General features: G+C 40.1%; 2 protein-coding genes across 2 annotated transcripts; both read left to right on the top strand.

The window, feature by feature from the left end:
• On the top strand, positions 1 to 7,240 carry LOC110962583 (P2Y purinoceptor 14-like). The gene is made up of 3 exons (XM_022210587.2): positions 1 to 260; positions 333 to 595; positions 6,321 to 7,240. The coding sequence occupies exons 1-3, from the start codon at positions 129 to 131 to the stop codon at positions 7,018 to 7,020; spliced, it is 1,095 nt and encodes a 364-aa protein (XP_022066279.2). The 5' UTR covers positions 1 to 128; the 3' UTR covers positions 7,021 to 7,240.
• A 2,182-nt stretch (positions 7,241 to 9,422) lies between these two features.
• gpr171 (G protein-coupled receptor 171) lies at positions 9,423 to 20,899 on the top strand. The gene is made up of 5 exons (XM_022210585.2): positions 9,423 to 9,567; positions 16,670 to 16,846; positions 18,730 to 18,939; positions 19,017 to 19,145; positions 20,107 to 20,899. The coding sequence occupies exons 2-5, from the start codon at positions 16,679 to 16,681 to the stop codon at positions 20,620 to 20,622; spliced, it is 1,023 nt and encodes a 340-aa protein (XP_022066277.2). The 5' UTR covers positions 9,423 to 9,567; positions 16,670 to 16,678; the 3' UTR covers positions 20,623 to 20,899.
• Positions 20,900 to 27,363: the final 6,464 nt, after the last annotated feature.

The raw sequence follows: 27,363 nt of genomic DNA, 5'->3' as shown, positions 1-27,363 counted from the left end.
CTGAACATCTGTTATAAACTATTTTTAAACATGTTTTTCAGTGTGTGATGATCGACCAGTTGGTTTGTCTTCATGTCAGATTGAAGCATTTTCTAACCTGAACTTCTTTTTTCTTTGAACCCAGAATCATGAATGACCTCGGAGGAGTGACGGCCACCTTCAACCAGTCCTCCATCAGAACCAACGTCACCGAATCCTGCAACCCGGTCGACGCTTCGGCCCGCCTCTTCCTTATGATCATCTACAGCCTGGTGTTCCTGGTGAGTTTGCGGTTTAGAAACGCCTTTAGGGTTGGTTGAAGTAGATCCCGACTAAATGCTGTGACCCTGCAGGTGGGTTTGCTGCTGAACGGCTTCACCCTGAAGGTTTACTTCTGTGGATCTCAGCAGCAGCAGACGTCCAGCTGCGTTATCATCTACCTGAAGAACCTGGTGGCCGCCGACTTCCTGCTCAGCCTCTGCCTGCTCATCAAAATCACGAACTACGCCTCCGACTCCTTCCAGGTCCGCCTCGTCTACTGTAACTTCGGCGCCTCCACCTTCTACCTCAACATGTATGCCAGCATTCTGTTCATGGGCTACATCGCCGCCAACAGGTAGGACGGCTTCTCTACGGTCTGTTCTGGTTTTAGTCCTGCATGTACAGTCAAGGGTTGGACACCTGAAGATCATGTATATCATGGCAGGCTTGAGCTTCCAATGACTCCTACAACTTTTTCTGTGTTGGAATCATTGAAACGCATGAATCTTGGTCAAAAACAGTCATGGTTTTGGTCAAAAATATACAAACAGGAATGTTAATATTGCTTATAAACATCCTTTGGTTTCCGTCTACAGTCATCTGGTTTATCTTTGACTCCTCTGGACAGAATTGGTTCAGTTCAACTACATTTGTCGTCTTCCTGACTTGTTTCTTCAGGTTCTTGATGGGTTTAAATCAGGACTTTGGGGAGACCAGTCTAGAACCTTCATTCTAGTCTGATGGAACCATTTCTTTACCACGTCTGATGTGTGTTTGGACTCATTGTCTGGTTGAAACATCCAACTGTGTCCAAGATCAACCTTCTGTTGATGGTTTTAGGTTTTCCTAAAGAATGTGGAGGTGATCCTCCTTCCTCATTATTCCATTTACTTTGTGTAAAGCTCCAGTTCCACAGAGCATGATACTGCCACCACCATGCTGGTTGGTAGGTTTGGTGTTCTTGGGGTTAAAAAAAAGACCTGCCCAAGACAGTCTGAAACCAGTCCTAAAAAGGTCTACAACCAGGACCAAAATCAAACCTAAACCAGTCCAACAAAAATGTTCAGAACCAGTCAAAATACAGTCTGAAACCAGTCCACAAACACAATTTAAACCAGTTTTAGCCAACAGTCTGAAAGGACCAAAAGCAAACCTAAACTACTCCTAAAAAAAGTCCAAGACAGTCTCCATCCATCCTCTATACACCGCTTTATCCTCATTAGGGTCATGGGGGGTGCTGGAGTCTATCCCAGCTGACTCGGGCGAAGGCAGGGGACACCCTGGACAGGTCACCAGTCTGTCACAGGGCTACATATACAGACACACAATCACACTCACATTCACACCAACAGGCAATTTAGAGTAACCAATTAACCTCAGCATGTTTTTGGACTGTGGGAGGAAGCCGGAGTACCCGGAGAAAACCCACGCATGCACAGGGAGAACATGCAGACTCCATACAGAAAGATCCCAGACCCAGGCCGGGACTCGAACCAGGGATCTTCTTGCTGCAAGGTAAAAGTGCTAACCACTACTCCACTGTGCAGCCCTCCAAGACAGTCTAAAACCAGTAATCATCCAGGACCAGATCCGAGGAAAATAAATCCAAAACCAACTTTAAATAACATCCAAAACCAGGAGAACCAAGACTGAAACCAAACATAAACCAGTCCCAAGAAAGTCCAGAACCAGTCCAACATACAGTCTGAAGCCAGTCCAGAAGCACCCAAAGCATGATACTGCCACCTCCATGCTTGACGGTTGGTTTGGTGTTCTTGTGGTTAAAGGCTTCACCTTCTCTCCTCCAAACATATTTCTGCTCAGTTTTTGTTCCATTTGACCACAGAACTTTCCTCCAGAAGACCTTTTTACAAAGATATGTGGTTCAGCGATTCCATGATATAAAATTAACACTTGAAGAGTTCATTTGCAAAAACAGGTAACTCCGTTTTATAAATTTTCAGAAAACTCATTTTTTCATTTTTTACTTGAGATAATAATAACACTAATAATTTATTTTTTCTCTGTTTTGTCATGTATTCTTCTACTGAGTCAAATCCACTCAACTTCAGTTTTATGGATATTATCTCAAGCAAACAATAAAAAAAAGTTTTCTGAAAATTTATCAAAACGGAGTTATCTGTTTTTGCAAATGAACTCTTCATTTGTTTGTTGGACACCAGACACTGCACATCATCGTAAACACACCATCCCCACTGTGAAGCACGGTGGTGGCAGCATCATGGTGTGAAACTTTCAGGGAACTAATCATATTTGACATGCTGTCCCCATAAAAGTGACTAAATCTAAGCCTGAAATCATGAAATCTCATCAGAATGTCAAGATTCTACACATCTCATCAAAACATTCACCAAATATGAAGTGTTTTCGCGAACTAGATGTAAAATAAATACATAAAATGCTGAGCTCTTCACAGTAACACTCATGTGACAATTATGTCAATCGCCAGTTTATCTGCTGCTGTTTATGACTTTAGAAAATAAAAATAAAATAAAACACTTCTAAAACTGCAGTATTTCCTCACAAAGCTCCTCCTGTATTATTCTACGTGGTACATCTCCGCTCTGTTGTCATCAGTATCAGTTACAGTCAACAAACGGGACTTTTCTAGAGTAAATGTCTTCAGGTGGGCGTCTGTTTAAGGTCAAAAAAACCAAATGGTGAAATCATTTCACAGAAATCCAGATGTGGTTAGATGCGAGTTTGTATCATCAGCTGGGTGGTAATGAGGTCAGAGGGCCACTTGTTTCTGCAGAAGATTGTTTTATCTTTTGCTCACAGCTGCTGCCCAGCAATCGGTCGGCCGACCACTTCCTCATTTCACAACTGAAGATTTTGAACTCCTTACAGTTTCTGTGCACTTTGAAGCAGTGTTTCATATTAAGAAGTCATCTCAGCTCCAGGTTTTTCTTTTTTCCCCTCTCAATCTCCAAATACTACCATAATAATCTGCACGTCGTCGGAAAATTACAACTTATTTCAGCGCAGAAATACAACAACTGCAATCTCCAGCTGTTTTCTCACAAAATGTCTGAACCTACTGCCTGTATGTCCACATTTTTGGTTCATATCTGATGCTGTCATTAACAGCAAACATAACGGGAAACGACTCGAGAAAAAAGAGAACAAAACGTCCTCTAGCCTGTATGTGAACAGGAACTCTGGACAAAAATTAGAAGTCAGTTAAAAAAAACAACAACATACTGGTCAGATGGAAATAACCATCCATCCATTCTCTTGCATCCATACACCACTTGCACAGGGAGAACATGCTAACTCCATGCAGAAAGATCCCAGGAAAGCCGGGAATCTTCTTGCTGCAAGGCAAAAGTGCTAACCACTACGACACTGTGCAGCCCTTGGAAATAACCAGTTAAATATAAAACTGTGTGGTTATCAGAAGGTTTTGGGTAGATTTAAGAAAAACAACAAGTAGAAATACGTCTGTTGATCAGTTTCATGTTGTTTTTGGGTCAGCGCAGCTAAACCAGAGCAGCACGGTACCACTAAACCTGATGGTATCACCAGGACACACCAGGCTGGTCACCGTTTATCATAAGAAAACAAAGGACAAATCTCGGGCAGCAGAGCAACAACATCCTCTGGTTTTCTGGAGAGATTATTCTGCCTTTTATGGTAAATCCTGATACCAGCTGGGTACAGCAGAGAGAAGTGTTATTGGCTGGTGCTTCACAAGGAAATTTAGCTGTTCCTTCAGCACAGCAGCAAAAAAATTTAAAAAAGCCTTTAAATATGAAAATCTAAGTTTCATGAACAAAGAAGTTTGCCTTTTCCTGCTGTTTTCATCAGTAAAACATTCTCCTGGAAGGTGTTGGAAAAAGAAATAGGATGTCTTCTCTGATTTCAATGTTGCAGCTTCGTTTTAACAACTGGAAATAAAGATCCTCTGGACAGAACTGGTTTAGTTCAACTACATTTGTCGTCTTTCTGACTTGTTTCTTCAGGATCTTGATAGGTTTAAGTCAGGACTTTGGGTTCTATTTATTCGATTTTCTTAAACTGCCCGTATAATGCTTTCTTTTGAGCTGCTGTAACTGTGAACTTCCCCCACTGTGGGATCAATAAAGTTTGCCTTATCTATTTAAATTGGCTCAGAGGATCAAATGAGTCAGCAGCTGTATTCACTCGTAATCAGTAAAATAATTCAAGTTGCCGTATGTATGTTTTTGACCCAGCAGATTTTGCTGTATTTCAAGAAGACCTTTAATAATTCTGAGAGAACTAAACTGCATGATAAATGCATATACACCCCCTGTCAAAAGTTTTGAGACACTTTGTCATTCAAATAAATTAGATCCTGTCTCAAAACTTTTGACAGGGGGTGCATATGCAGTGTGTGTGGTGTCAGAGCAGGTTCTCTGTTAGTATCAGGATGTGAGACTATGGTGGGTGCATTTGCTTATAAATCATAAGGATGTGGTCTACTGGTGCAGAAAAAAACAAAGGCTGCAGTATTTGAAGAGAACTTCATGTTCACAGCCGCTCAAATCTGAACACTGCATGTCAGCACAATATTCCAGGTACATAGACACATGCTAGGTGGATCGGTGAGGATAAACTATGACAAAATCAGCAGTAAAAATAAACTCCTAACAAAATCGAAATGAGGAAGGCTGGTAAATTTGCTGATAAAATTTAAAGGTGCATAATTTACTCAGTTTTGCCGCTATGGGGCAGAAGAACACAACAAGCTGATGACACACTGTCTACATGTCTAATTGTAGAGCTTCCACAGCTACGTAGCAGCAGGGAGGCACTTATTTACAAATCTGATGTTGTAGAGTCTTGTTGGATAGTGGGTCCAATATGAGCTTTAATGTCAAAGATTTTTGAAGATCATTCCAGTCAGGGGAAGATACAAGAACATTTCCAAGTTCCTGAAGATCTCCTGGAGTCCAGTTAAATCCATCATGAAGAAATGGAAGGAAGATGGAACATGAATAAATCTGAGCAGGACGTCCTCAAGAACTCAGAGACCGAGAAGAAAGAGACTAGTGAGGGAGGCCACCAGGACTCCTATGACTCCTCTGAAGGAGTTCCAGCTTCAGAGGCTGAGATGTTAGAGACTGTTCATCCAACAACTGTTGTCTGTTCTTCACCAGTCAAAGCTTTATGGAGACAAACAGAAAGACTCTGATGGAAAAAAGCTCCAATTAAATGTGGACTAGAGTTCACCAGAAGACATGTGGAGACTCTGAAGAGACCTGGAAGAAGGTCTGAGAAGACCAGGATGGAGCTTTATGTCCATCAGACTAGATGATATGTTTGATGGACACCAAGCACTGAACATCATCACAAACACACCATCAGCACTGAGAAGCACGGTGGAGGCAGCATCGTGATGTGAAGCATGGTGGTGGCAGCATCATCATATGAAGCATGGTGGCATCATCATCATGATGTGAAGCATGGTGGTGGCAGCATCATGATGTTCCTCAGCAGGTCCTGGAAGGCTTGTAAAGGTAGAGGGTAAATGAATGCAGCAAAGTCTAGAGAAATCCTGGAGGACAACCTGATGCAGTCTGAAGAGAACTGAGACTTGGAGAAGATCAGTTTTCCATCCAGAAGATGAGTCGAAGCAAACAGTCAAAGATACTCAGAAATGGTTTAAAGACTACAAGGAGGAAGTTCTGGAGTCCAGACCTGAATCCAACTGAGGATTAGAGTCTGGACCTGAAAAGTTCTGTTCACTCAGGATCCCTGTCAGAGTTTGATCAGTTTTATAGAAGAATGAGGTAAAATTATAGCATCCAGATGTTCAGACTGATTGAAACCAACAGGATCAATGATGGAACTGAATCTACTAAATACTGACTGGAAGGAGATGAACACTTGGGAAATCATTTAGTTTGTTTTAGATTTTTCATTCATTGACAATACTTTGTAGAGATCTCTTTTCAATTTGACATGAAAGTCTTCTTTTGTAAATTCTTGTCAATAAATTGACCACAACTCAGTGTTTTACAGACTACATCTCCAAACCTGAACCACCCTCTATCTGCATCAACCTTCTGACTGTCTGATTCCCCTCTCTGCAGGTATCTGAAGATCATCCATCCTTTAGGAACTCACTTCCTGCAGACGGTCCGAGCCGCCCACATCATCTCCACGGGAACCTGGGGTTTCCTCCTGGCCACCACCAGCGCCTACATCCTGGTGTCTCTCCTGACACGGAAAGTCCCTGACTCCCTCCCCAACAAGATGCGGTGTGACGACCTGCACAGCTCCCAGCTCCACCTGCTCTACAAGATCATCCACACCTGCTCCGTCATCATCTTCCTAGCGGTCCTTGTCTCCCTCGTCTTCTTCTACCGCAGCATTTCCCGCCGGCTGTCGGAGGCGCAGGAGAGGCAGCCGGCGTCCTCCGGCTCCAAGAAGCTCGCCAAGTCCCGCCGCAACATGCTGGTGCTGGTGAGCGTCTTCTGCGTGTGCTTCGTCCCGTACCACCTGGTCCGCCTGCCGTACGCCTTCCGATCCCGCTGGTGGTGCTCCTGGGACCGGGTGTTCTACTACGTGAAGGAGCTCACCATCATGGTGTCGGTGCTCAACGTGTGCCTGGACCCGCTCATCTACTTCATCTTCTCCAAGGCCTTCAGGTCGCAGCTGAGGCTAAGGAGGGTGTTCAGCAGCGCTCAGGCCACCGCCAACGCGACCGGCGCCGAGCGGCGGAGCAGCGACGGACGAATCAGCGGCATCAGGATCCACAGCATGACCACGAGGCACATCGGCGTCCTGTAGGGATTCATGCCAATAAACAGCAACAAATGTGTCCAAAAACTGACGCCTGCTGGTAAAAATCCAGCCGACAGAACATTTCAAGACTTCGAAAAGCCCACAAAATCCATAAAAGATGTTAAAAAGTACCAGCAAGAGTACAAGGTACAAAATAACAGCAAATATTTGGAAAATAATTATACTTTCCAGCTAATTTATATGAAGCAAAACTGTGTAATTTTAACATGAGATTTTGTAAAAAAAAAAAAAGTAAATGCTATTTGTTAAAATACAGATTATTAATGTAGAAACTATGTACAGTTTAGAACATGGTAGTCAACATGTAAATTAACAAGTTTTTCTGTGATTTTTACTAGATATCTGTAAGGAAAATCTGTAAAATGCTGAATTAAATATCCTAAATATATAGTACTAGAGTCACTGCAAGGTCAAACATTGTAAAAGAAAGATTTATGTGTATTTTTTGCAGGGTTGTTTAATTTATTTATTTGCTTTTCTGCAGTCAGCGTGTGAATTATTTTTCTGTGGTTTTACTAAAACAGGGAAATTCTGTAAAATAACTGTAAATATCTTTTTTCTAAATTATATATAGTAAAAAAAATCCTGTAATTTTACAGTCAAATGTTATAAAAGTATTAATTAATGTCTTTAAGAAGTATTTATTTACTTTTCTACATTCAACATGTAAATTAATATTGTTTTGTGCTTTTATTAGTTATCTGTAATTTAATACAAAAAGAGTTTAAAAGCATTATATTTTTTGTTTTCTTGCACTTTGGCGCCCCCTTGTGGTGACAGGATTCTGTTTAAGTTATTAAAACTTTTAAAGGATCTGATTAACCAGAAATCCTGCAGTATTTTGTTTCTTTATCTGCAGTGTACATCTATTTTCTTTATTAAAATATAAGTCCTACCTCGCTGACTGCTGGTTGTTCTCATCAGTAGCACTCAGGTGTCACTGCAGGAAGTCCGATGACCTCACTTCCTGTTCTGCTGACCTCCAGCAGGTTATTCTCACAGTTTGGTGAAGGAAGCTGCATTAGAAAGGACGAGGAAGTTTGATGCTCAGCATGACAGTGACAGACTGCTGGGAGTTAAAGTTACAGGTATTAGTTTTTTGTTCTCTTTTTTGTTCAGTTTCCCAAATATAATAAAGGTTTCACACAATCTAAACTGTGTTTTAAAGGTCTGTTAACCTTTCTGGCATTTTCTGGTGCAGATTTGACCCTCTTATATATATGGTTTGTTAAAATGCAACAAAGGGACATGGTTAGAATAAAGGTTTCAGAAATGACAAAGTGTGTTTTAAAGAGACTGTAGACATGACTGATCTATGTGTGGTGGTTTTAAATGTGAACAGTCTAACGTGGCTCAGGAATCTCCATTTTATACATTTTCACAGAGTATTAAAGGTTTCACACATTTAGAAGTGTGTTGTAGAATCATTGAGGCTTTTCTGAAATGACTGTTTCCCTACTGTTGAAGAAATTTCACTCTCGGTCCTTCAAAGTTTGCTGTAAGGGTGTGGTTTTATTAGTATTTCCGGTAATACGGTGGATTTACCGACACAGAGTTTGGGTCTGCAAGGGTAAGCCGACCCAGAGCATTTTCAGGGCACACATTTCATAGGAATGTCAGGGAATGGGTCAGAGGGTAGGGAGGGCTGTATGCAAATACAGAGGATCAGACAAAGGAACACCTCAGAGGATGGATAAAAGGGTTGGGAGGGGGTTGTAAGTAAATGCCAAGGTAGTTCACTCGAGGGTAAGACGACAGAACAAAAGGGCACTTGGGTAACAGGAGGTAAGACGGGGGTATGGCAGACAGTAACAAAGGATGAGTGTGGTGACATGTAACAGTAGTGACAATATGTGGGCATTTCTCCATCAAATGTCTAAGACAATATTACATCATGATATTATTACTCATTGTATCGTGTCCAAACTCATCTTATCTTAACCCATCTTATCCTATCACAACTCATTATAACTCACAACTTCTCTTATCCTAACTGTATCTTATCTCAACTTCTCATGTAACATGTCATGTCTACCTATAGTATGTTATCTGAATATCTTAATGCGGTTGTATTTTCACTTGTAACACAGTATTTATACTATGCTAGTACTTCTTCTGAGTACTACTTCTTCCAGTACTGCAAGCAGCCGATGTCAAAGTGTCAGAAGCATTTTGGGAAAAACCAAAAGTCCCTAAATAAATGTGTTGGTGTTTCTTCTAAAGAAGACGATTAATAAATCAGTCAGCTGACTCAGTCGCTGGAAATGTCTTTAACACGTGTGTTAGTGTGAATATATGTGTGTGTGTTGAGGGGGCGTGGCCTGTGGTTTCTCTCAGCTTCTCGCTGCTACCAGACAGGAAATCACCTTCCAGCCTCAACTACATGATCTACAGCAGCAGACCAAAACCAACGACCCGAGGACCTGAGGAGAACCTGAGGAGAACTCGGAGGTCCAACTGGGTCTACTGCCATCCTCTGGGATCCAACACCTGGTCTGAGGAACCCTGAGAGGACGCAGCAGCAGGTGGCAGGTCCGTGATGGTCAGATATGAGCTGAATGAGATTCAATCGGAGCCAAACTAAGACATTCTGTAGCTCTGAGCTCTGGTTCAGATCAGGTTCATTGATCCTTACTGATAGTTGTGGAGGTGATCGGACACTCAGCTGATGGAACATGGATCAGTGTGTTCTTGTGGTGGTAACAGAATCTCAGACTGATGTCTACATGTTCCTTTTGTCTTCTCTTTCTAGTTGTTTTTGTTCATAAAATCTGTCTTTCTGCTCATTCTACATCTTGTTATCTCTTTTGTCTGTGGTTCTTTTGTGTTCATTTTTTTGGCTCCTTTCTGTTGGTTTGCACCCGTTTTGTGGTCATTCTTTATTTTGTGTTGCCGTATCTTGTCATTTTATGTCTTCCCACAGTAGTTTTGTGTCTATTTGTTTATTATTTCCTGTCGCCCTGGGGCTATTCGTTGTCTTTCTGTCTCTTTGCAGTCGGTTTTCCTTCATTTTGTGCCTCGTTTTCAAGATTTCTTTTTTTTTTGGACATTTTACATCTCGTTGTGTAGTTGTATGTTGTCGTTTGCCTCTTGTCGGTTAGTTGTGTCTCTGAGGTCATTTGAATCATCCATTTATATGTTTATTATTATTTTGTGACTCTGTTTAATGGTTTGCATCAATTTTTTTGGTATATTTCAGAAGTTTTGCCTATTTCTGGTCATTATTTTTATAATTTGGTGTCTATTCATACTGATTGTGATAGTTTTGTGTCTATACGTACTGATTGCGATAGTTTTGTGTCTATACGTACTGATTGCGATAGTTTTGTGTCTATACGTACCGATTGCGATAGTTTTGTGTCTATACGTACCGATTGCGATAGTTTTGTGTCTATACGTACCGATTGCGATAGTTTAACGTCTATACGTACTGATTGCGATAGTTTAACGTCTATACGTACCGATTGTGATAGTTTAACGTCTATACGTACCGATTGCGATAGTTTAACATCTATACGTACCGATTGTGATAGTTTAACGTCTATTCGTACTGATTGTGATAGTTTAACATCTATACGTACTGATTGTGATAGTTTAACATCTATACGTACCGATTGTGATAGTTTAACATCTATACGTACCGATTGCGATAGTTTAACGTCTATACGTACTGATTGTGATAGTTTTGTGTCTATACGTACCGATTGTGATAGTTTAACGTCTATACGTACCGATTGCGATAGTTTAACGTCTATACGTACTGATTGCGATAGTTTAACATCTATACGTACTGATTGCGATAGTTTAACGTCTATACGTACCGATTGTGATAGTTTAACGTCTATTCGTACCGATTGTGATAGTTTAACGTCTATACGTACCGATTGCGATAGTTTAACGTCTATACGTACTGATTGCGATAGTTTAACATCTATACGTACTGATTGCGATAGTTTAACGTCTATACGTACCGATTGTGATAGTTTAACGTCTATTCGTACTGATTGCGATAGTTTAACATCTATACGTACCGATTGTGATAGTTTAACGTCTATACGTACCGATTGTGATAGTTTAACATCTATACGTACTGATTGTGATAGTTTAACGTCTATACGTACCGATTGCGATAGTTTAACATCTATACGTACTGATTGCGATAGTTTAACGTCTATACGTACTGATTGCGATAGTTTAACGTCTATACGTACTGATTGCGATAGTTTAACGTCTATACGTACTGATTGCGATAGTTTAACGTCTATACGTACTGATTGCGATAGTTTAACGTCTATACGTACCGATTGCGATAGTTTAACGTCTATACGTACCGATTGTGATAGTTTAACGTCTATACGTACCGATTGCGATAGTTTAACGTCTATACGTACCGATTGCGATAGTTTAACATCTATACGTACTGATTGCGATAGTTTAACATCTATACGTACCGATTGCGATAGTTTAACATCTATTCGTATTGATTGTGATAGTTTAACGTCTATATGTACCGACTGCTGTAGTTTTTGTCTCTTTGCACTTGTTTTGCATCTATTTTTGTTCATTTTTCCCCTTGTTTTTTAAATTTCAGTCTCTTTTTGGTCGTTTTGCTTATCATTGTGTTGCTGTAGGTCATTGTTTTATTGCTCTGTGTTTATTTTACGCCTCTTTTCAGTCGGTTTCTGTCCATTGATTAATCTTTGCATCCTTGTTTAATTGGTGTTTAACCACTTTGTTGTTGTTTTTGTGTCTCTCTTTCAGAAGTTCCTTAGTCTTTCAGGTCATCTTATTGTATTGTGGTCTTTATTAGCATTAATTTTATGTCTATCAGTGCATTTGTTGTCGTTACTCTTGTGTCTCTTTGTGTTCATTTTGTTGTATGCTGTCATTTTGTCCCTTCAGAGTTGTTTGTCGTTTTGTGTTCGTTTGGGATCTTTTTATGGCTTGCTCTGCATCTATCCAAGTGGTCGCTTTGCATCTATTTATGTTTATTTTGTGTCCCGTCTTCTGTTTTTTGGTTGTTGTACTTGTTGCTGTGTTGTTGTATGTCATTATTTCATTTGCAGTTGTTTTGTTTCTCTTTCTAAAGGTTTTGCATCCGTTTTTGTTAAACGTCCATCTCTCTCTTGTCCTGTTTTGGCTATGCATACTGATTGCCTTAGTTTCATCTCTATTTTTGCACATTTTTTTGCCTTGTTTTCAATATTTCTGTCTCTTTGGTTGTTTTGCATCCCACTGTGGTTCTATTTGTGTTAAATTTGCATCTCTTTCTGGTCCGTTTCTGTTTCTTTGTGGTAGTTTTGAGTCCGTTTCTGTTCATTTGGTGCTTCTTTGCAGATATTTTGTTTTTATTGGCTGATTCAAGCAGCTGACACTGTTTAGAGTTTACTAAAAAGATGCTCATTACTGAGATACATGTTAAGAGTTGCGGTCCCCTCTTTCAGTTTTTACGTGTTGAAGTTTCTTGGAGCTGATTTTTATTGAAGAACCACAAACAGGAAGTGGATATTTTCTAACAGGTCGATAATCTTTTGCACTAATTGAGAGTTTCGTGTCTGTCTAACATGCAAAAGAGGTGCAGCTGAGAATCAACAGGACTCTTAAGTTCTGACACTGATGCAGTAGAAAGTTGGAGGTGGGAATCAATCATCATGGACTGGAAACTAGATGTTTAGTTTTAGGTCTTTGCTCATTTTAGTTATTCTGAACGTCTTCCTGACACAAACATTCACCAAACAGTGCGACAAACTTCCTGCTGTTTGATTGAAAAAAAAGACCTTAAAGAAAGATCTGGGTGTTAAGGTCAGAACAATTTGCTGGTTTTAGGTGATTTTTGCTGCCGATGACATTTAAACGATGACTGTTTGTGGGCTTGTGTGAAACATCGTCACTAAAAACAGAAATAAACAGCAGCATTCTGTGGTTATTAGAGGATGTACGATCACTATCTGTTCTGTCATTTGCTCTCCTGAGAAGGGAAGGGACCTGTTCAGACGTTCGTAAGTTGCCTTTAGTCGTAGGTTTTCATTGGATTGTGTTATTTGTCGCATTCTAATGTTTCTTTGCAGTAGTTTTCTGTCTTCTTGCATAGATTGTCATCTGTTTTTCATCCACATCTCTTTTCAAGCGTCTAGCCTTTCTTTTTGTTACTTTCTTGTCTCCTTTTCAGAGTTTTGCATTTTGTAGTGGTGTGTGTGATTTTGTGCGTTTGTATTTTCAGATGCTTACATCTCTTTCTGGTCATTTTTCATCTCATTGTGCTGCTTTACTTTGTGGTAGTTTTGTGTATTTGTAGGTCTTTGAAGTTGTTTTGTGGATTTATTTTATTCATCTTTCTGGTCATTGTGTTGTTGGATTTCGTCATTTTAAGTCTTTTTGTGGTAGTTTTGTGTCTATGAATCTTTCAAACTTGTGTCTGCCATTTTCTGTCCGTATTTGGTGGTTTTGTGTTAATGTTGTGTTGCATCTCATCATTTTATGTCTTTGCAGTTGTTTTGTGTCTTTATTTTGTCTCTTTTTTGACAGTTACTCATCTCTCTGATCGTTTTTCATCTCATTGTGTGTTGTGTCTTTGTGGTAGTATTGCGTCTCTTTGCTGGTCTTTGCAGGCGTTTTATACTTGTGTCTGTTTCTCAAAGGTTTCTGGTTGGTTTTCATCATGTGGTGTCGTATGTCGTCATTTAGACCCTCAGCAGCTGTTTTGTGTCATTATTTTGTCTCTTTTTAACGGTTACTCGTCTTTCTGCTAATGTTTCATCTCGTTGTGTTGTTGTATCTCAGTTTTGCTCTAGTTCTGACTATTTGTGCTGACTGTGGTCTGTTTGCATGGTATTTCTGCGTTTTTCACAGACATTTCGTATCCGTGCTCATTTAGCTTCTCTGTGGTTGATTTGTGTTCCAATCGTGTCTCTCTCTTTTTTTCGTGTCTTTGCATTTGTTTTCTTTTACGTCTCTTTCTGGTCATTCAGTGTTTTCTCAGTTCTTTAGTTTGCATTTTGTGTCCACTTTTCAAAAGTTCCATCTCTTCCTGGTCCTTTAATGTCTCTGCAGTAGCTTTTTGTGCATTTGTGGTAAATTTGCATGTTCTTCTGGTTGTTGTGCATCAGTCTGTAGTCTTTCTGCGTCTCTTTTTCAACTATTTTGCATCCGTTTTTGTTTATTTTTGCTTCTTTCTGGTCATTTTGTGCTCATTTTGCATTACATCTCGTCATTTTATGCTTATTTGTGGTAGTTTTCTGTCCTTCTGGGGTTATATTGAGTCTTTTTCTTGCATCTATCTGTGGTCCTTTTGCCTTTTTTTTTCAATTTTTTTCACCTCGCCAGGTGCCATTTTGTCTCTTTTGCATCCGTTTTGTTACTTTTTGTGTTTACTCTGCATCGTTTTTGGTTGTTCCTGTGTCTTTCCAGTAGTCTTGCATCTGTTTCTGTTCATTTTTGCATCTTCCTGGTCAGTTTCACGCATGTGTATCTCATCGTTTTGTGTCTTTTTGCACATTTGCGTTCATTTTGTATCTCTTTCTGGTTGCTCTATGTCTTTTTATGCTCATTTTGTTGCCGTATCTCATCATTTTACGTCTCTTTCCAGTAGTTTTGCATCCGTTTCTGTTCATTTTGCATCTTCCTGGTCAGTTTCACGCATGGGTATATTGTTGTTTATCTTTTTGCAGTAGTTTTGTACGTTTGTGTTCATTTTATGCTCATTTTGTTTCCCTCTCTCATCATTTTATGTCTCTTTCTGGCATCTATCTGTGGTCCTTTTGTCTTTTTTTAAAGATTTGCATCTCACTATGCATCATAATTTGTCTTTTGCAGTTAATTCTGCATGTGTTTGTGCTTCTGCGTCTTTCAGCATTCATTGTTGTTCATTTTGTGCCTCCTTCTGGTTGTTTTTTGTCTCTTTGTGTCAGTAAAATCAGTATCGGTGTTATGTGATCACCTCGGTGCAGACGTATATCTTTATCATCCTGAGAAGAGATTCTGTTTGTTGTTAAGAGTGAATCTGTTTTAGTTGTTTGAGCAGACGTGAACCTGAGCTGCTCAGTTTGAGTCTGACGAGAGGGAGAAAGTTTCCTGATTTAGTTTCCTGCTGCAGACGGTTTATGTGCAACCACAGAGTTGACGTGACATCCTGCTCATCCACCGTCTGACACGTCTGACACGTCCTCGGCTCGAAACGTGTGTCTTTCTGACATTATACCAAAATACAGACGCCGTAAATATAAAACGAGAGCCTCAACGACCGAACAGACGTATTTATAAACCCGTAACCGGTCGATGACGCTGAAGATTTGTCAGGTTTTACTGCAGATGTTTCTCTGCAGGTTGTCGGGGTGTTTTCTTCTTGTATTTGTCGGCTATGTTGTGGTTATTCACATGTTCAGACGCGTAAACAGGTCACTTTTGACAAGACTAACAAGAAAACACTCACCTGTGAGTCACAAAAACACCAAATAATGAAGTTCTCAAAAAGTTTGCAGCTACTTCTACTTTAAAAAATAAACTCTTAAATGCTTTTTGTCTGTAAGTTTTCAACATTATTCCACATTTTTTCCCTCCATTTAAAAATTAAACTCAAAATACAACAAAAAAGGACAAAAAAGTAATTAATATCCACACTAATTATATATATTTTTCTGTTTCCTGGCCATAAATTTACTGAATTTTATCATAATTTATTAAATGTTCCTCAGTGTTTTGGTATTTTACAGATACTTCCTCTTATTTTAAAGAGAAATCTTCATTCCTAGAGCTAAAAAATGAAAAAAATAAATGTGTTAATGATTATTTTAAAAGCATAATTAGCTTTATAATGTGTTAAAATATTTACTATCAGAGGAGCTGCTGCTTCCTGTTCTGCAGAAACCAGATTTAGATGATATAAGGAAGTAAAAACAACACATAACTTGTGACTGAAACACGACTTCTTTTGACCGCTTCTGATTTCAAGCAGATATTTTGCATTTAATTTGTCAACACAAACCTCAGACCTAAATTATTCTTTCAAATTTATGGATTTTCACTTTATTTGGCTCTTTATCGGCATCTTGAAGTGTCAGTTTATAGATATTGGGCTGGGTTTAGTGAGGAAATAACTGATGTAGGATTTAGAAAATGAGCAGCAGGAATGAATTAAAGGTGGCACAAAGGAACAAATTACTGTTATTGGTGATTAAATGCATTAGAGTGTGTCGATTATTTTCAATATCAGAGCCTCTCAGAATGAATTATCGTGAAGAATTTAAAGGAATAAACACGTTTTACTGACTTGAGGAGTAAAAGGTGAATATTTCTGTCGTTTATTGATTAAAACTGAAGTATAAGCCCCTACATACTGATGTGTTGAGGTTTCTGCAGTCATTAATCCACATGTTTAGGTAAAATTAGACTCACCTGAGATAAGAAGTGACAGAAGATGTAGCTGAATCCTGATTGGTGCAGAAACCTGTGACTTCACTCCGCCCACTTCTAGAAGAAATAAAAACATGTAAACGAGAGAGGTTGCTCTGATCTGACCTGGATCCACCTGCAGCTCGTCTGGTTTCACTTCCTTCACCCTCGGTTCTTCTTCTTCTTCCTCCTGGTTTCATGCAAATTCTTCACCGAAACTCAAACAGGAGCTTCTTTTGTTTTCCAGTTTCCCATCATGCCATCTTCCTCCAACACCAGTGTCGCGGGAGTCGAGGGGGCGGAGCAATGCATCATCAACGACCAGATGGGCCCCTTCATTGTCCTCTACATCCTCGTCTTCATCACCGGTCTGCCTGGAAGCCTGCTGTCGCTGTGGGCCTTCATCAGCAGCCCCACGGAGAAGGTAAACACCTAAATCAAGCATCAGTAGAATAGAAATCTGACTCACTTTGACAATAAAGAGTCTTTAAAATGCCTCTAAACTGACTCAGCGTTGAAAAACAACACAAGTGTTCATACTCACTGTAGTCGCTAGCATTCCTATGCTAGTTAGCAGCATTTAAAGTCACAAGAATTTTAATGACTCGCATTTCTACACTAATCATCCATGTCACTGCATTAAGCATTAGCATTCCTATGCTAGTCACTAGCATTCCTAGGCTAGTCATTACCATTCCTATGCTAGTTACGGACATTTCCAGAACAGTCATTAGTGTTCTTACATTAGCATTCTTTGGCTAGTCACTAGCATTCCTAGGCTAGTCATTAGCATTCCTATGCTAGTTATGGGCATTCCCAGGCCAGTGATTAGCGTTCTTACACTAGCATTCCTTGGCTAGTCACTAGCATTCCTAGGCTAGTTACGGGCATTCCCAGGCCAGTGATTAGCATTCTTACATTAGCATTCCTTGGCTAGTCACTAGCATTCCTTGGCTAGTCATTAGCATTCCTACGCTAGTTATGGGCATTCCCAGGCCAGTCATTAGCGTTCTTACATTACATTCTTTAGCATTCTTACACTAGTCACTTGCGTTCCTATGCTAGCGACTAGCATTTCAGCCACTAGAATTCTAGTCACTAGCATTCCTACACTAGACACTCACAATAATACAGTGGTGACTCGCATTTCTATAGTCGTCTCTAGCATTTCTATGCTAGTTACCAACATTTAAAACCACTAGAATTCTAGTCATTAGCATTTCTACACTAGTCATCCATATTCCTACATTATTCATTAGCATACCCATCGTCATCAGAACTGTTAGACTGGTCACTGGTATTCCTACACCGGCCATCCATGTCTGTTTCACTTTGACGAGAAAGAGACTTTAAAATTTTTTCTGAACTGACTGAACATTGAAAAGCAATAAGAGGGGAAACTTCCAGCAGTGTTTCTAGTCACTGTAGGACTTCATGACAGAAAGTGAGAGGAGACGGATGACGTGAGGTGACACATGAACAGAGGAAACAGGAGGTGGAACAGTCTGTGGTCAGGTGTGAGTCACGTAAGGTGGCACAAAAACACAACGCTGGTTTAAGGTGACAGCAGCAGAAGAAGAAAAGGTGAAGTCAACTGAAGTCAGGGACGATTCTGTGTTTTTTTTCTCTCACTCTGTGACTCAGTGTTGAGAATTCTCAGAATCAGCATTTACCCTGGTTCAGGTCTCCACGTAGACGATTTGATGAGATTCAGCTTTAATATATTTAATTAAAGGTTTAGGATAACTGGGAAAGCTTCTGTTACGTTGAATAACAATGGATGTAAAAAAATGACCTGATTTCCGCGTTCTAGTCACTAGCATTGTTCTACTACGTGTTGCTTTGTTAGTCACTAGCATTCCTACACAATTTATCAGCACTTGTATGCTAGCCACTAGCATTCTAGCCACTAGCATTCCCACACAAATCACTAGCATTACTATGCTAGTCACTCACATTTATGCTGTAGTAACAGGCTAGACACTAGCATTCCTACACTAGACACAACAATACAGTGGTGACTCACATTTCTATAATAGCCTTTAGCATTTCTATGCTAGTTACCAGCATTCAAAGTCACTAGAATTCTAGTCATTAGCATTTCTACAGTAGTCGTCCATGTTACTGCAGTAGTCACTAGCATTCTTATGCTAGCATTTTGGGATGAAACCATGCAGTAGGTCATCAGATTAATTTCATATTATTTTTAAGTTAGCATTCCTGACTTTTTAATGACAAACTACCAGTACTGTAAACATGCAGGTTGTTTGTTGATGGAGTTCTTTGTGTTTTTTTGTGTCTGTTCAGCAGCAGAGCAGCAGAATCTACCTGGTGAACTTGTTGGCTGCCGACCTGCTGCTGCTGCTTGCTCTGCCCTTTAAGATCCAGATGGACATCGGGGCGGCGCCGTGGAACCTCATGGTGTTCCACTGCCAGGCCAGCGCCGTCACCATCTACATCAGCCTGTACGCCTCCATCGCCTTCCTCGCCTTCATCATCACCGACCGCTACATGCAGGTATGGAGGGAGGTCGCCTCGTAAACATGTTGGATGTTATCTGGTGTCAGTTGGTTTGACGGTTTGTTCTCTGGCAGGACTGTCCGTCTCTGCGATCTCTGCGGCTACATGAAGTCGGCTTCGCCCGCCTGCTGTCGGTGGTCGTCTGGCTGCTGCTGCTGCTCATCATGGTGCCCAACATGGCTCTGCCCACCAAGCATGTCCAGGTACAGAAGGAAGCACAGTCTGCTGCAGTGGTGGGCCAAAGTACCGAACCACAAACAACCAAATACCAACCATAAACCACCAAACACAAAAAGGGCTGGTGGAGGCTAGCTGCTATAGAGATGGTGTAGGGCAGCTGCTGCAGGAAATTTGAGAGGAAAGCACATAATTGCTGCACAAAATTGAATCCAGAGGAAGGAAAAGTGTGTGAGAGAAGCTGCTACAGGCTGCTGCTGGGATGGTGGAACTTAGCGGCAAAAGGGATGGTAGAGGCTAGCTGCTGCTCCAGAAGGCTCCAGGCTTCAAACAGACCACAGACAAACTAGGCCTTAAGTAATCCTGGAGGAGGCTAGTTGCTGCAGGCCTGATGAGGGTTTACTGCTGCAAGGCTGGGAGATCCACTGCTGTCCCATAAATGGTCCAGGCTTCAAACTGTCCAGAGGCAAACCAAGCCTCAAACAGTGATTAGGCTTACAACAGTCCAGAGAGTAACTAGGACTCAAACAATCCTCAGGCAGAAGCTAATGCTAGAGTATAAGACATAATCTTCTGATATGTCACAGTGGAAAACGAAAGAACTCCTTCCAGAGCATCCCAATTTCAAGTTTTACGTAAAATATGTGACGTACAATGACATCAGACAAGAAAAGTTTTACACCTCAAAACAAGGAGTTGACTTCACTGCCATCTTGGATTTTGTTGTCTGAAATATTTCAGTAACTTTATATAAAAACAGTAGAAATTAGCCAGTTTCAGCTTGTTGAATGTAAATATTCTCTGGTTTCTTTTTTTCTGTGATAGTAAAATCAGTATCTGGACAAAACATTTGTCATCTTGGACTTTGGAAAACAGTGATTAGTCAGTGACTTTATAAATTTAATACTCTGTTACCTTGAGACTCAGTAAATCCTAGATTCAGTTACTCTGTGACTGAGTGACTCAGATGTCCATCTGTCCGTCCAGGTGCAGCAGCATCTCAAGTGTTCATCCCTGAAAACGGACCTCGGCCTCCACTGGCACGCCCTGACCGTCTTCCTCTGCACTGCGTTGTTCCTGAACGCCTCGGCCGCCGTCCTCGTCTCCAGCGGTCTCGCTCTCAAACGTCTCCTGCGAAGCCGCAGTGACCCGAAGTTGTGGTCGGACGCCCGGCGGGCGGCGGCGAGCGTGACGGCGGTGGCGGCGGCCTACGTCCTGAGCTTCGTGCCGTACCACGTGGTTCGGACTCCGTACACTCTGGCCCAGACTAAAGTGATCAACGACTGCAGCACTGAGAGGCGGCTGTTCCTGGGGAAGGAGGCCACGCTGCTACTGAGCGTGCTCCACGTCTGCTTCGACCCCATGCTCTTCTTCTGCCTCTGCTCGCCGTTCAGACAGAGAGTGAGGAAGATGATGTCCTTCTGCCGACGACTGACAGACCGCCATGAAGAGAAGGAAACCGTCCAGCCGACGACCTCGGCCCCGCAGGAATCTGCCGTCTGACCACAGAACTACAACGCTCCTCAGAAGTTTAGCCGAGCTTTGCACAAACACTGGAAGCAAATGGAAAAAGTGAGCATAGAAACACTCTACAGCAACTACAAACACAGACAACTGTTGTGATTACAGACTTACTCCTCCTCACAGGTTCTAACTGAAAAAGTTAAACATTCTTTTATGTAACATAATGCAATATAATAAAAACATCTGGGCTGAACTGCAGGCAGTGTTTCACAGAGCAGGTGACTGGAAACATTAAGAACACAAACAGATATCTGTATTAGCTTTTTTGTAAATTGAATAAATTCAACTTTTCTGTTTGTTTTTTTTCCTGATTTCTCTCATTACAGCTGTGTCATTCTGCACATTTCTCTCTCCTTTTTCATGTTGTTGTGTTGCCGCAGAGCTGCAGGACTTTAGATTAAAGTGAAAAATGAACTGCAGTGAAGAGAACTCGCTGAGCCCTCAGTAGAGGGCAGAACCACGCCCTCTGCTGGCGAAAACCCTGTCCTCCCTATACAACTGATCCAATATGTATCACTTTTGATCATCATACGTATCTCCCTCCCTACTTGATCTGCTGACCTGTAACTCCACAACTGAGCAGAGGACCTTAGACTGATCTTCAGTGAAAAGTTTGATTATCCTGACTTCAGCGGTTGCAGAGATATCGGAACGGACATAGCCACATACATACATACATACATACATACTTACCCAGCCAGATACCGCACCGAATGCAATAACCCCGCCGACGTACCCGTCAGGCGTGGTTAATAAGACAAAAATACTCAGAAAGTGCTCAGAGTTCAGAATATCAGTTGTTTTGTGTTGGAACCAGCAGAGGGCAGCAGTGAATCACTATTCTCAACCCTTAATTCTTCATGCGTACTGTAAATATCTGTATTGTAGATATACACTAAGAGAAAGCTTCTACTAAATCCTATCTATTCTTTTTTAGATCCCTGATTCTGCACATTTACAGATTTAGGACACAAAGGAGAGGAAAACTGTCGGACTGCAGAGGAGGATTTCTCCCCCAAAAAAAGTTGTTCTGCTCCTTTAATGATTTCTAACGAAGCAGCTTTAATCTGAAACTTGCTGACGGTTCCTCATGTTCTCCTGATGGGTTCTGGGACTTTGTGCATCAGAAACATGTGGACTGCTCTCTCTGTGTCCTTGTTGGAATAAAACTCTCAGCTCTAAAAATTACAGCCTGAAGACTCTGATATGAGCTCAGTTCCCAGATATGGAAGTTTAAAAAAAAAAAAGTCTGCTGGTTTTAGAGCTGAAAAACTGTGTTTGAAGGCCCTCACCTGAACTGACTCACAGAAACATACAAGTAAAACCGTATTCTGACAGAATATTCCTAATATTCTAAAGGTTTATCATTTACAGTCTGATTCATACAACTTTGTATCAACTAAAACATGATGAAATGCACAAAATGATCAATATGAGATGGAAAAATGAACAAAATGGAACAAAATTAACAGAAAGAGATACAAAATAACCTAAATAATGAAAAAAATGACCAAAGTTGAACAAAAACAAGCTTAAAGTGACACAAAATGATATAAATGACAGATAAAATGACCAAAGGAGATATGGAAAGTAAAACCGTACTGGTCAAAATGAGTCACAGAAGGACACAAAATGACCAAAATGATTAAAAAAAAAACTACACAGAGATGCCAAAATCCCTGAATTAGACACAAAATGACCAAAATAAAGCAAAAATAACATGAGATGCAAAATTAAGACACAAAATGGCCAATATTGATCAAAAACAACCTTGATGAAATTAAAACGACCACAATTAGCAACAAAATGAACAATTTTAAACAAATACAACTTAAAGACACACAAAATGACCGAGATGAAACACAAAATGATAAAAAAACTACTCAAAAGATGCAAAATTACCACAAATAGACACAAATGGCCAATATTGAACAAAAACAACCTTAAAGAAACACAAAATGACCGAAATTTGCCAATAAATGACTAAAATGAGACACAAACTGAACAAAATTCAACAGGAACAACCATAAAGTGATGAAATTTACTAAAATCTGAGATAAAATGAGCAAAGCAGACCAAAGAAAGAGATGAAAAATGTAACAGAAACGGACAATATGAGTCACAGAATGGCCAAAGTGACACAAAAAAATGATGAAATGATACCACCACCACCACCAACAAGAGATGCAAAATTACAACATTTTTTCAATAGACAACCTAAAGGCACAAATTGACCAAAATGAGCCACAAACTGCCCAAAGGTCGGTGCTGTGAAAGTGTTAAATCTAACAGTCAGTCTGTAGTATGATATCTGGAGCTGAGCTGTCTTACCTGGATGTTTTCTAACTGGCTGACGAGGATTCATCCGTCTCTCAAAGTCTTTGCTCATGATGTTCTCCAAAGTTTCACCTGTCTCTTGAATATCTCCAAAGTTTGTGTGTTCAACTGAGTATCTCACAAACTGATTTAAGGTTTTTCTTCAGAATGTGGAGTGTGTCAACAGTTAGGAGTTCTTCTCACTGACACCACAATGGACTGCTGAAAAATGCATTTACCTGTTGAAGTACCTGAACTCTGTGTAACGTAAAACTGAATCTAATCTCATTACATCACAAATATGAGCCAGAAAATTACCAATATGAGACAGAAAACGACCATTATAAGACAGAAGATGACCAAAATAAGACAGAAAATGACCAATATGAGACAGAAAATCACCATTATGAGGCCGACAATGACCAAAATAAGACAGAAAATGACCAAAATGCAACACCAATTGAACCATGAGATAAAATTACCAATATGAGACAGAAAATGACCAAAATGAGACAGAAAATAAACAATATAAAGACACAAAATGGCCAATATGAGACAGAAAATGAACAATATGAGACACTAAATGGCCAAAATGAGACAGAAAGTGACCAATGACACAAAAAATGACCAAAATGAGACACAAAATGAACCATGAGACATTAAAAGCCCAAAATGGGCAACAACATTGACCGTTATGGGACATTAGATGAACAATGAGACAGAAAATGACCATTACAAGATACCAAATGATGAATATTAGACGGTAAATCTTGAACAAGACACAAAATGACCAATATGAGACAGAAAATTATGGATTGACACAGCAAAGTATGAAAATGAGACACAAAATGAACAATATGAGACAGAAAATTAACAATATGTGATTTAAAAAATTACAGAAATGGGCAACAACAATTATAACGAAATGTAAAATGACCATTAGGAGACACTAAATGAAGACATTATATATGTGTAAAGGTTGTATGCTACAGCGTGTACTTGTGGACTGTATATAGCAGCTCATGTGCTGTTTTCAGAAATAAAACTGACAATATTATTTAACACTCACCTATAACATGGCCCTTATGATGCTGTTTCACTTTCATAATAATCAGCGTTTTCGATCAAAATATGTCGATTTTAACAGTTTCTAGAGTTTTTCTACAAACCTTTTCAGTCCGTGGAGACTTTCGGCGGCAACCGACTCTCCCGCTGTCCACCATTTTGTTTTGATGCCGCCCTCTGACCACACAGGTTCCTCCCTAACTACCGGCGGTACCATTGTACCATTGTAACCATCCTCCCTCACTGCTTCCAGTCGTGGTCCATCATTTTACCTTCGGTGTTTCTCTCATTTCGTCGCTCTTTTCTGCCGGCGGGCGGCGCTGGAAGGTCGCCGTTTTCTTCAAATATCCCGCTGCTGTGAGGCGGACCATATCAACGGTGGCGCCGCTTCTCATTGGTCGACCGTCAGAGCGTCCCGACCAATGAGAAGTCTCTGTTCAGGTAGTTACCGGGCTGAAGTTGATGAAGGTTTAACTGGTAATTTAGCGGACATAAGTAAATAAATGCAGAATAACTACAAGCACAGATATGAAAGAGCAAGTAGTCTGATCTTTGCTTTCTCTCTTTTCATTTACTGAGTGATATAGCAGCTTTTTGGAGCATGTTACAAGTCTGCAAACTTACAAAGTCCAGGCCAAGGTGAGTTATTCTCTTCCACAGAAAACACTGCTTCTGTTCACGTTTTTCCATTGGTGAGTTTCACTATAAGTTATGAAACATAAAAAGTTCAGTTACACAGTAAACATATACTGGTAATCTAACCTGGTCTATGGCATGCCAGACTAACTGTCATATTAACCTGTTACCTAACAGTCACACTAACTATCAGGCTAACTGTCACACTGACTTTCACACTAATTGTCAAGCTAACTGTAAAGCTAACTGTCAGGCTAACCATCAATGTAAATGTTGGACTGCATTTTAAGCTAACTGTCAGACTAAATTTCAAGCATGCTTTCATGTTAAGGGTCTGACAAACTGACATGCTAACAGACTAACCATCAGGCTAACTGTCAGGCTAACCATCCGATAAATGTCAGACTACCTTTCAGGCTAAATTTCAGGATAACGTTCAGGCTAACTGTCAAGCAAACAGACTGTCAGTTTAACTTTCAGACTAACTTTTAGGTTAAGCCTGAAGATTTGACCACTGACTCTGCTGTTCCTTATTATTATTATTATTATTATTATTATTATTATTATTAATTATTTACAACTTACACAATGGTAAATGATAATATGTGGTCCTAAATGTGTTAATTAAATGGTGCATGATATCAAACATTAACTCAGTAAGTCTCAGTGTAAATTACCCTAATAGAACAATAACAGCTCCACAAATGGTGAAAAATGTAACTGCAGAATATAAGACTTATTGGGCTATTGAAAGGATAAAACTGTAACCATGGCGACAGCTGCAGCCTGCAAATGGTTAGGAAAACAGAAAAATTAAAATAAGATTAGAATGTCACTGCCAGCAGTTTTTAGGCTAAGCTAGGCTAAAACCTAACACAGCTGTGTAACTGTTCCTTTAAACCATATCAGTGGTGCTTTTGGTGTTTTTTTTTTTTTATTCAGAATATTTCCCTCTCTGTTCGTGTTTCCTCCCTCTCTCAGCGTCTCTGTCCTTTTTAAGTCTGGTCACCAAACGCCACCAGACGAGCCATTTATAGAGCGAGAGAGGAAGAAGTGGAGGTCGCCGGGTGTCGTGGGAACGGCTCTAAAAACGCAGGCCTCCTATCACATCACATCACAAACACACACTGAAACACAACTGCTTTCAATTTTTCATCGAGGTCAGTCGACTCCCCCACCTCTCTCTCTTGTTTCCTCTCGGTGTCTATCGGTCTCCTCCACTTCATTCTGTAACCTTATTCTAAGACACAAAATTACCAAAATGAGACAGTAAATAACCAATATTACCTGGAAAATGACCAATATTAGATGTAAAATGTCCAAAATAAGACAGAAAATCAGTAATGGGACACCAAATGACCAATATGAGACACAAAATGACCAATATTAGACATCAGATGATGAAAATGAGACACCAAATGAAGAATGAGACACAAAAATGAACAATATGAGACAAAAAAATGACCCAAATGAGATACAAAGTGACCAAAATTAGACAGAAAATGAACAATGAGACACAAAATGACCAATGACACACAAAATGACCAAAATGAGAAACAAAATTAACAATATGAGACACAAAATGACCAAAATGAGACACAAATGAACAATATGAGAGAGAAAATTACAGACTGAGACAGTAAACAACCAAGACAAGACACAAAATGAACAATGAGAAATAAAATGAGACACAAAATGAACAATATGAGACAAAAATGACCAAAATATGACACAAAATGAACAATATGAGAGAGAAAATTACAGACTGAGACAGTAACAACCAAGACGAGACACAAAATGAACAACGAGAAATAAAATGAGACACAAAATGAGACACAAAATGAACAATGTGAGAGAGAAATGGCCAATATTAAATGAAAAACGACCCGTATTACCTGGAAAATGACCAGTGTTAGATGGAAAATGATGAAATGAGACACACATGAACATGAGACACAAGATGAATAATTATGAGACAAAAAATGACCCGAATGAGACAGAAAATTAACAGCATGAGACACAAAATGACCAATATGAGACACAATATGAACAATGTGAAACACGTAATGAGCAATGAGACACGAACTGACCAACGTGAGACATAACATGAGAAACAAAAGGACCAAAATGAGACAGAAAAAACAAAATAAGACACAAAATGACCAAAATGAGATACAAAGTGACCAAAATTAGACCAAATGACAATATGAGAGAAATTAGTGAATGAGACCTAAATGACCAGAATGAGACACACAGAACACAACTGCTTTCAATTTTCCATGGATGTCATTTGACTCCCCCACCCCTCTCTCTCTCTCTCTGCTTCCTGTCGGTGTTTCTCGGCCTCCTCCACTCTGTTCTGTAACCTTACTCTGATGATTTAATGTTGAAAACTAGTTATCTGGACGTATTAAGCGTTATTTAGCTGCGCTGAGGTCAGACTCCGGGATATTTTTATCTCCTGATATCATGAGTGTCGGACTGACCGATATCACACTGTTAGAAATTAATTAACCCACGGATGAGGTTTGGTGGAGAAACTGTGAACCAAATGAAACCAGAGCAGGAACACTCATAATCTGTCATTTAACAGATGTGTTTAAAGAGGTGAATGTAAATATTTTTTCTCAGTGGGAGGGGGGGCAGCATGGCTCAATACGTAGAGTGGCCATCTTGCAAACTGGAGGGTCGCCGGTTCAATCT

The sequence above is a fragment of the Acanthochromis polyacanthus genome, chromosome 13 (assembly GCF_021347895.1).
Source record: "Acanthochromis polyacanthus isolate Apoly-LR-REF ecotype Palm Island chromosome 13, KAUST_Apoly_ChrSc, whole genome shotgun sequence".
NCBI lineage: Eukaryota > Metazoa > Chordata > Actinopteri > Pomacentridae > Acanthochromis > Acanthochromis polyacanthus.
The sequence above is the reverse complement of the archived record's forward strand: the minus strand, read 5'-3'. Positions and strand labels throughout refer to the sequence as shown.

Excerpts from the sequence above, each read along its gene's own strand:
- LOC110962583 (XM_022210587.2), top strand. The coding sequence starts at position 129 with ATGAATGACCTCGGAGGAGTGACGGCCACCTTCAACCAGTCCTCCATC. Across the intron at positions 261-332 it reads TCTACAGCCTGGTGTTCCTG|GTGGGTTTGCTGCTGAACGG; the intron begins GTGAGTTTGCGG and ends GTGACCCTGCAG. Across the intron at positions 596-6,320 it reads GGCTACATCGCCGCCAACAG|GTATCTGAAGATCATCCATC; the intron begins GTAGGACGGCTT and ends CCCTCTCTGCAG.
- gpr171 (XM_022210585.2), top strand. The coding sequence starts at position 16,679 with ATGCCATCTTCCTCCAACACCAGTGTCGCGGGAGTCGAGGGGGCGGAG. Across the intron at positions 16,847-18,729 it reads TCAGCAGCCCCACGGAGAAG|CAGCAGAGCAGCAGAATCTA; the intron begins GTAAACACCTAA and ends GTGTCTGTTCAG. Across the intron at positions 18,940-19,016 it reads TCACCGACCGCTACATGCAG|GACTGTCCGTCTCTGCGATC; the intron begins GTATGGAGGGAG and ends GTTCTCTGGCAG.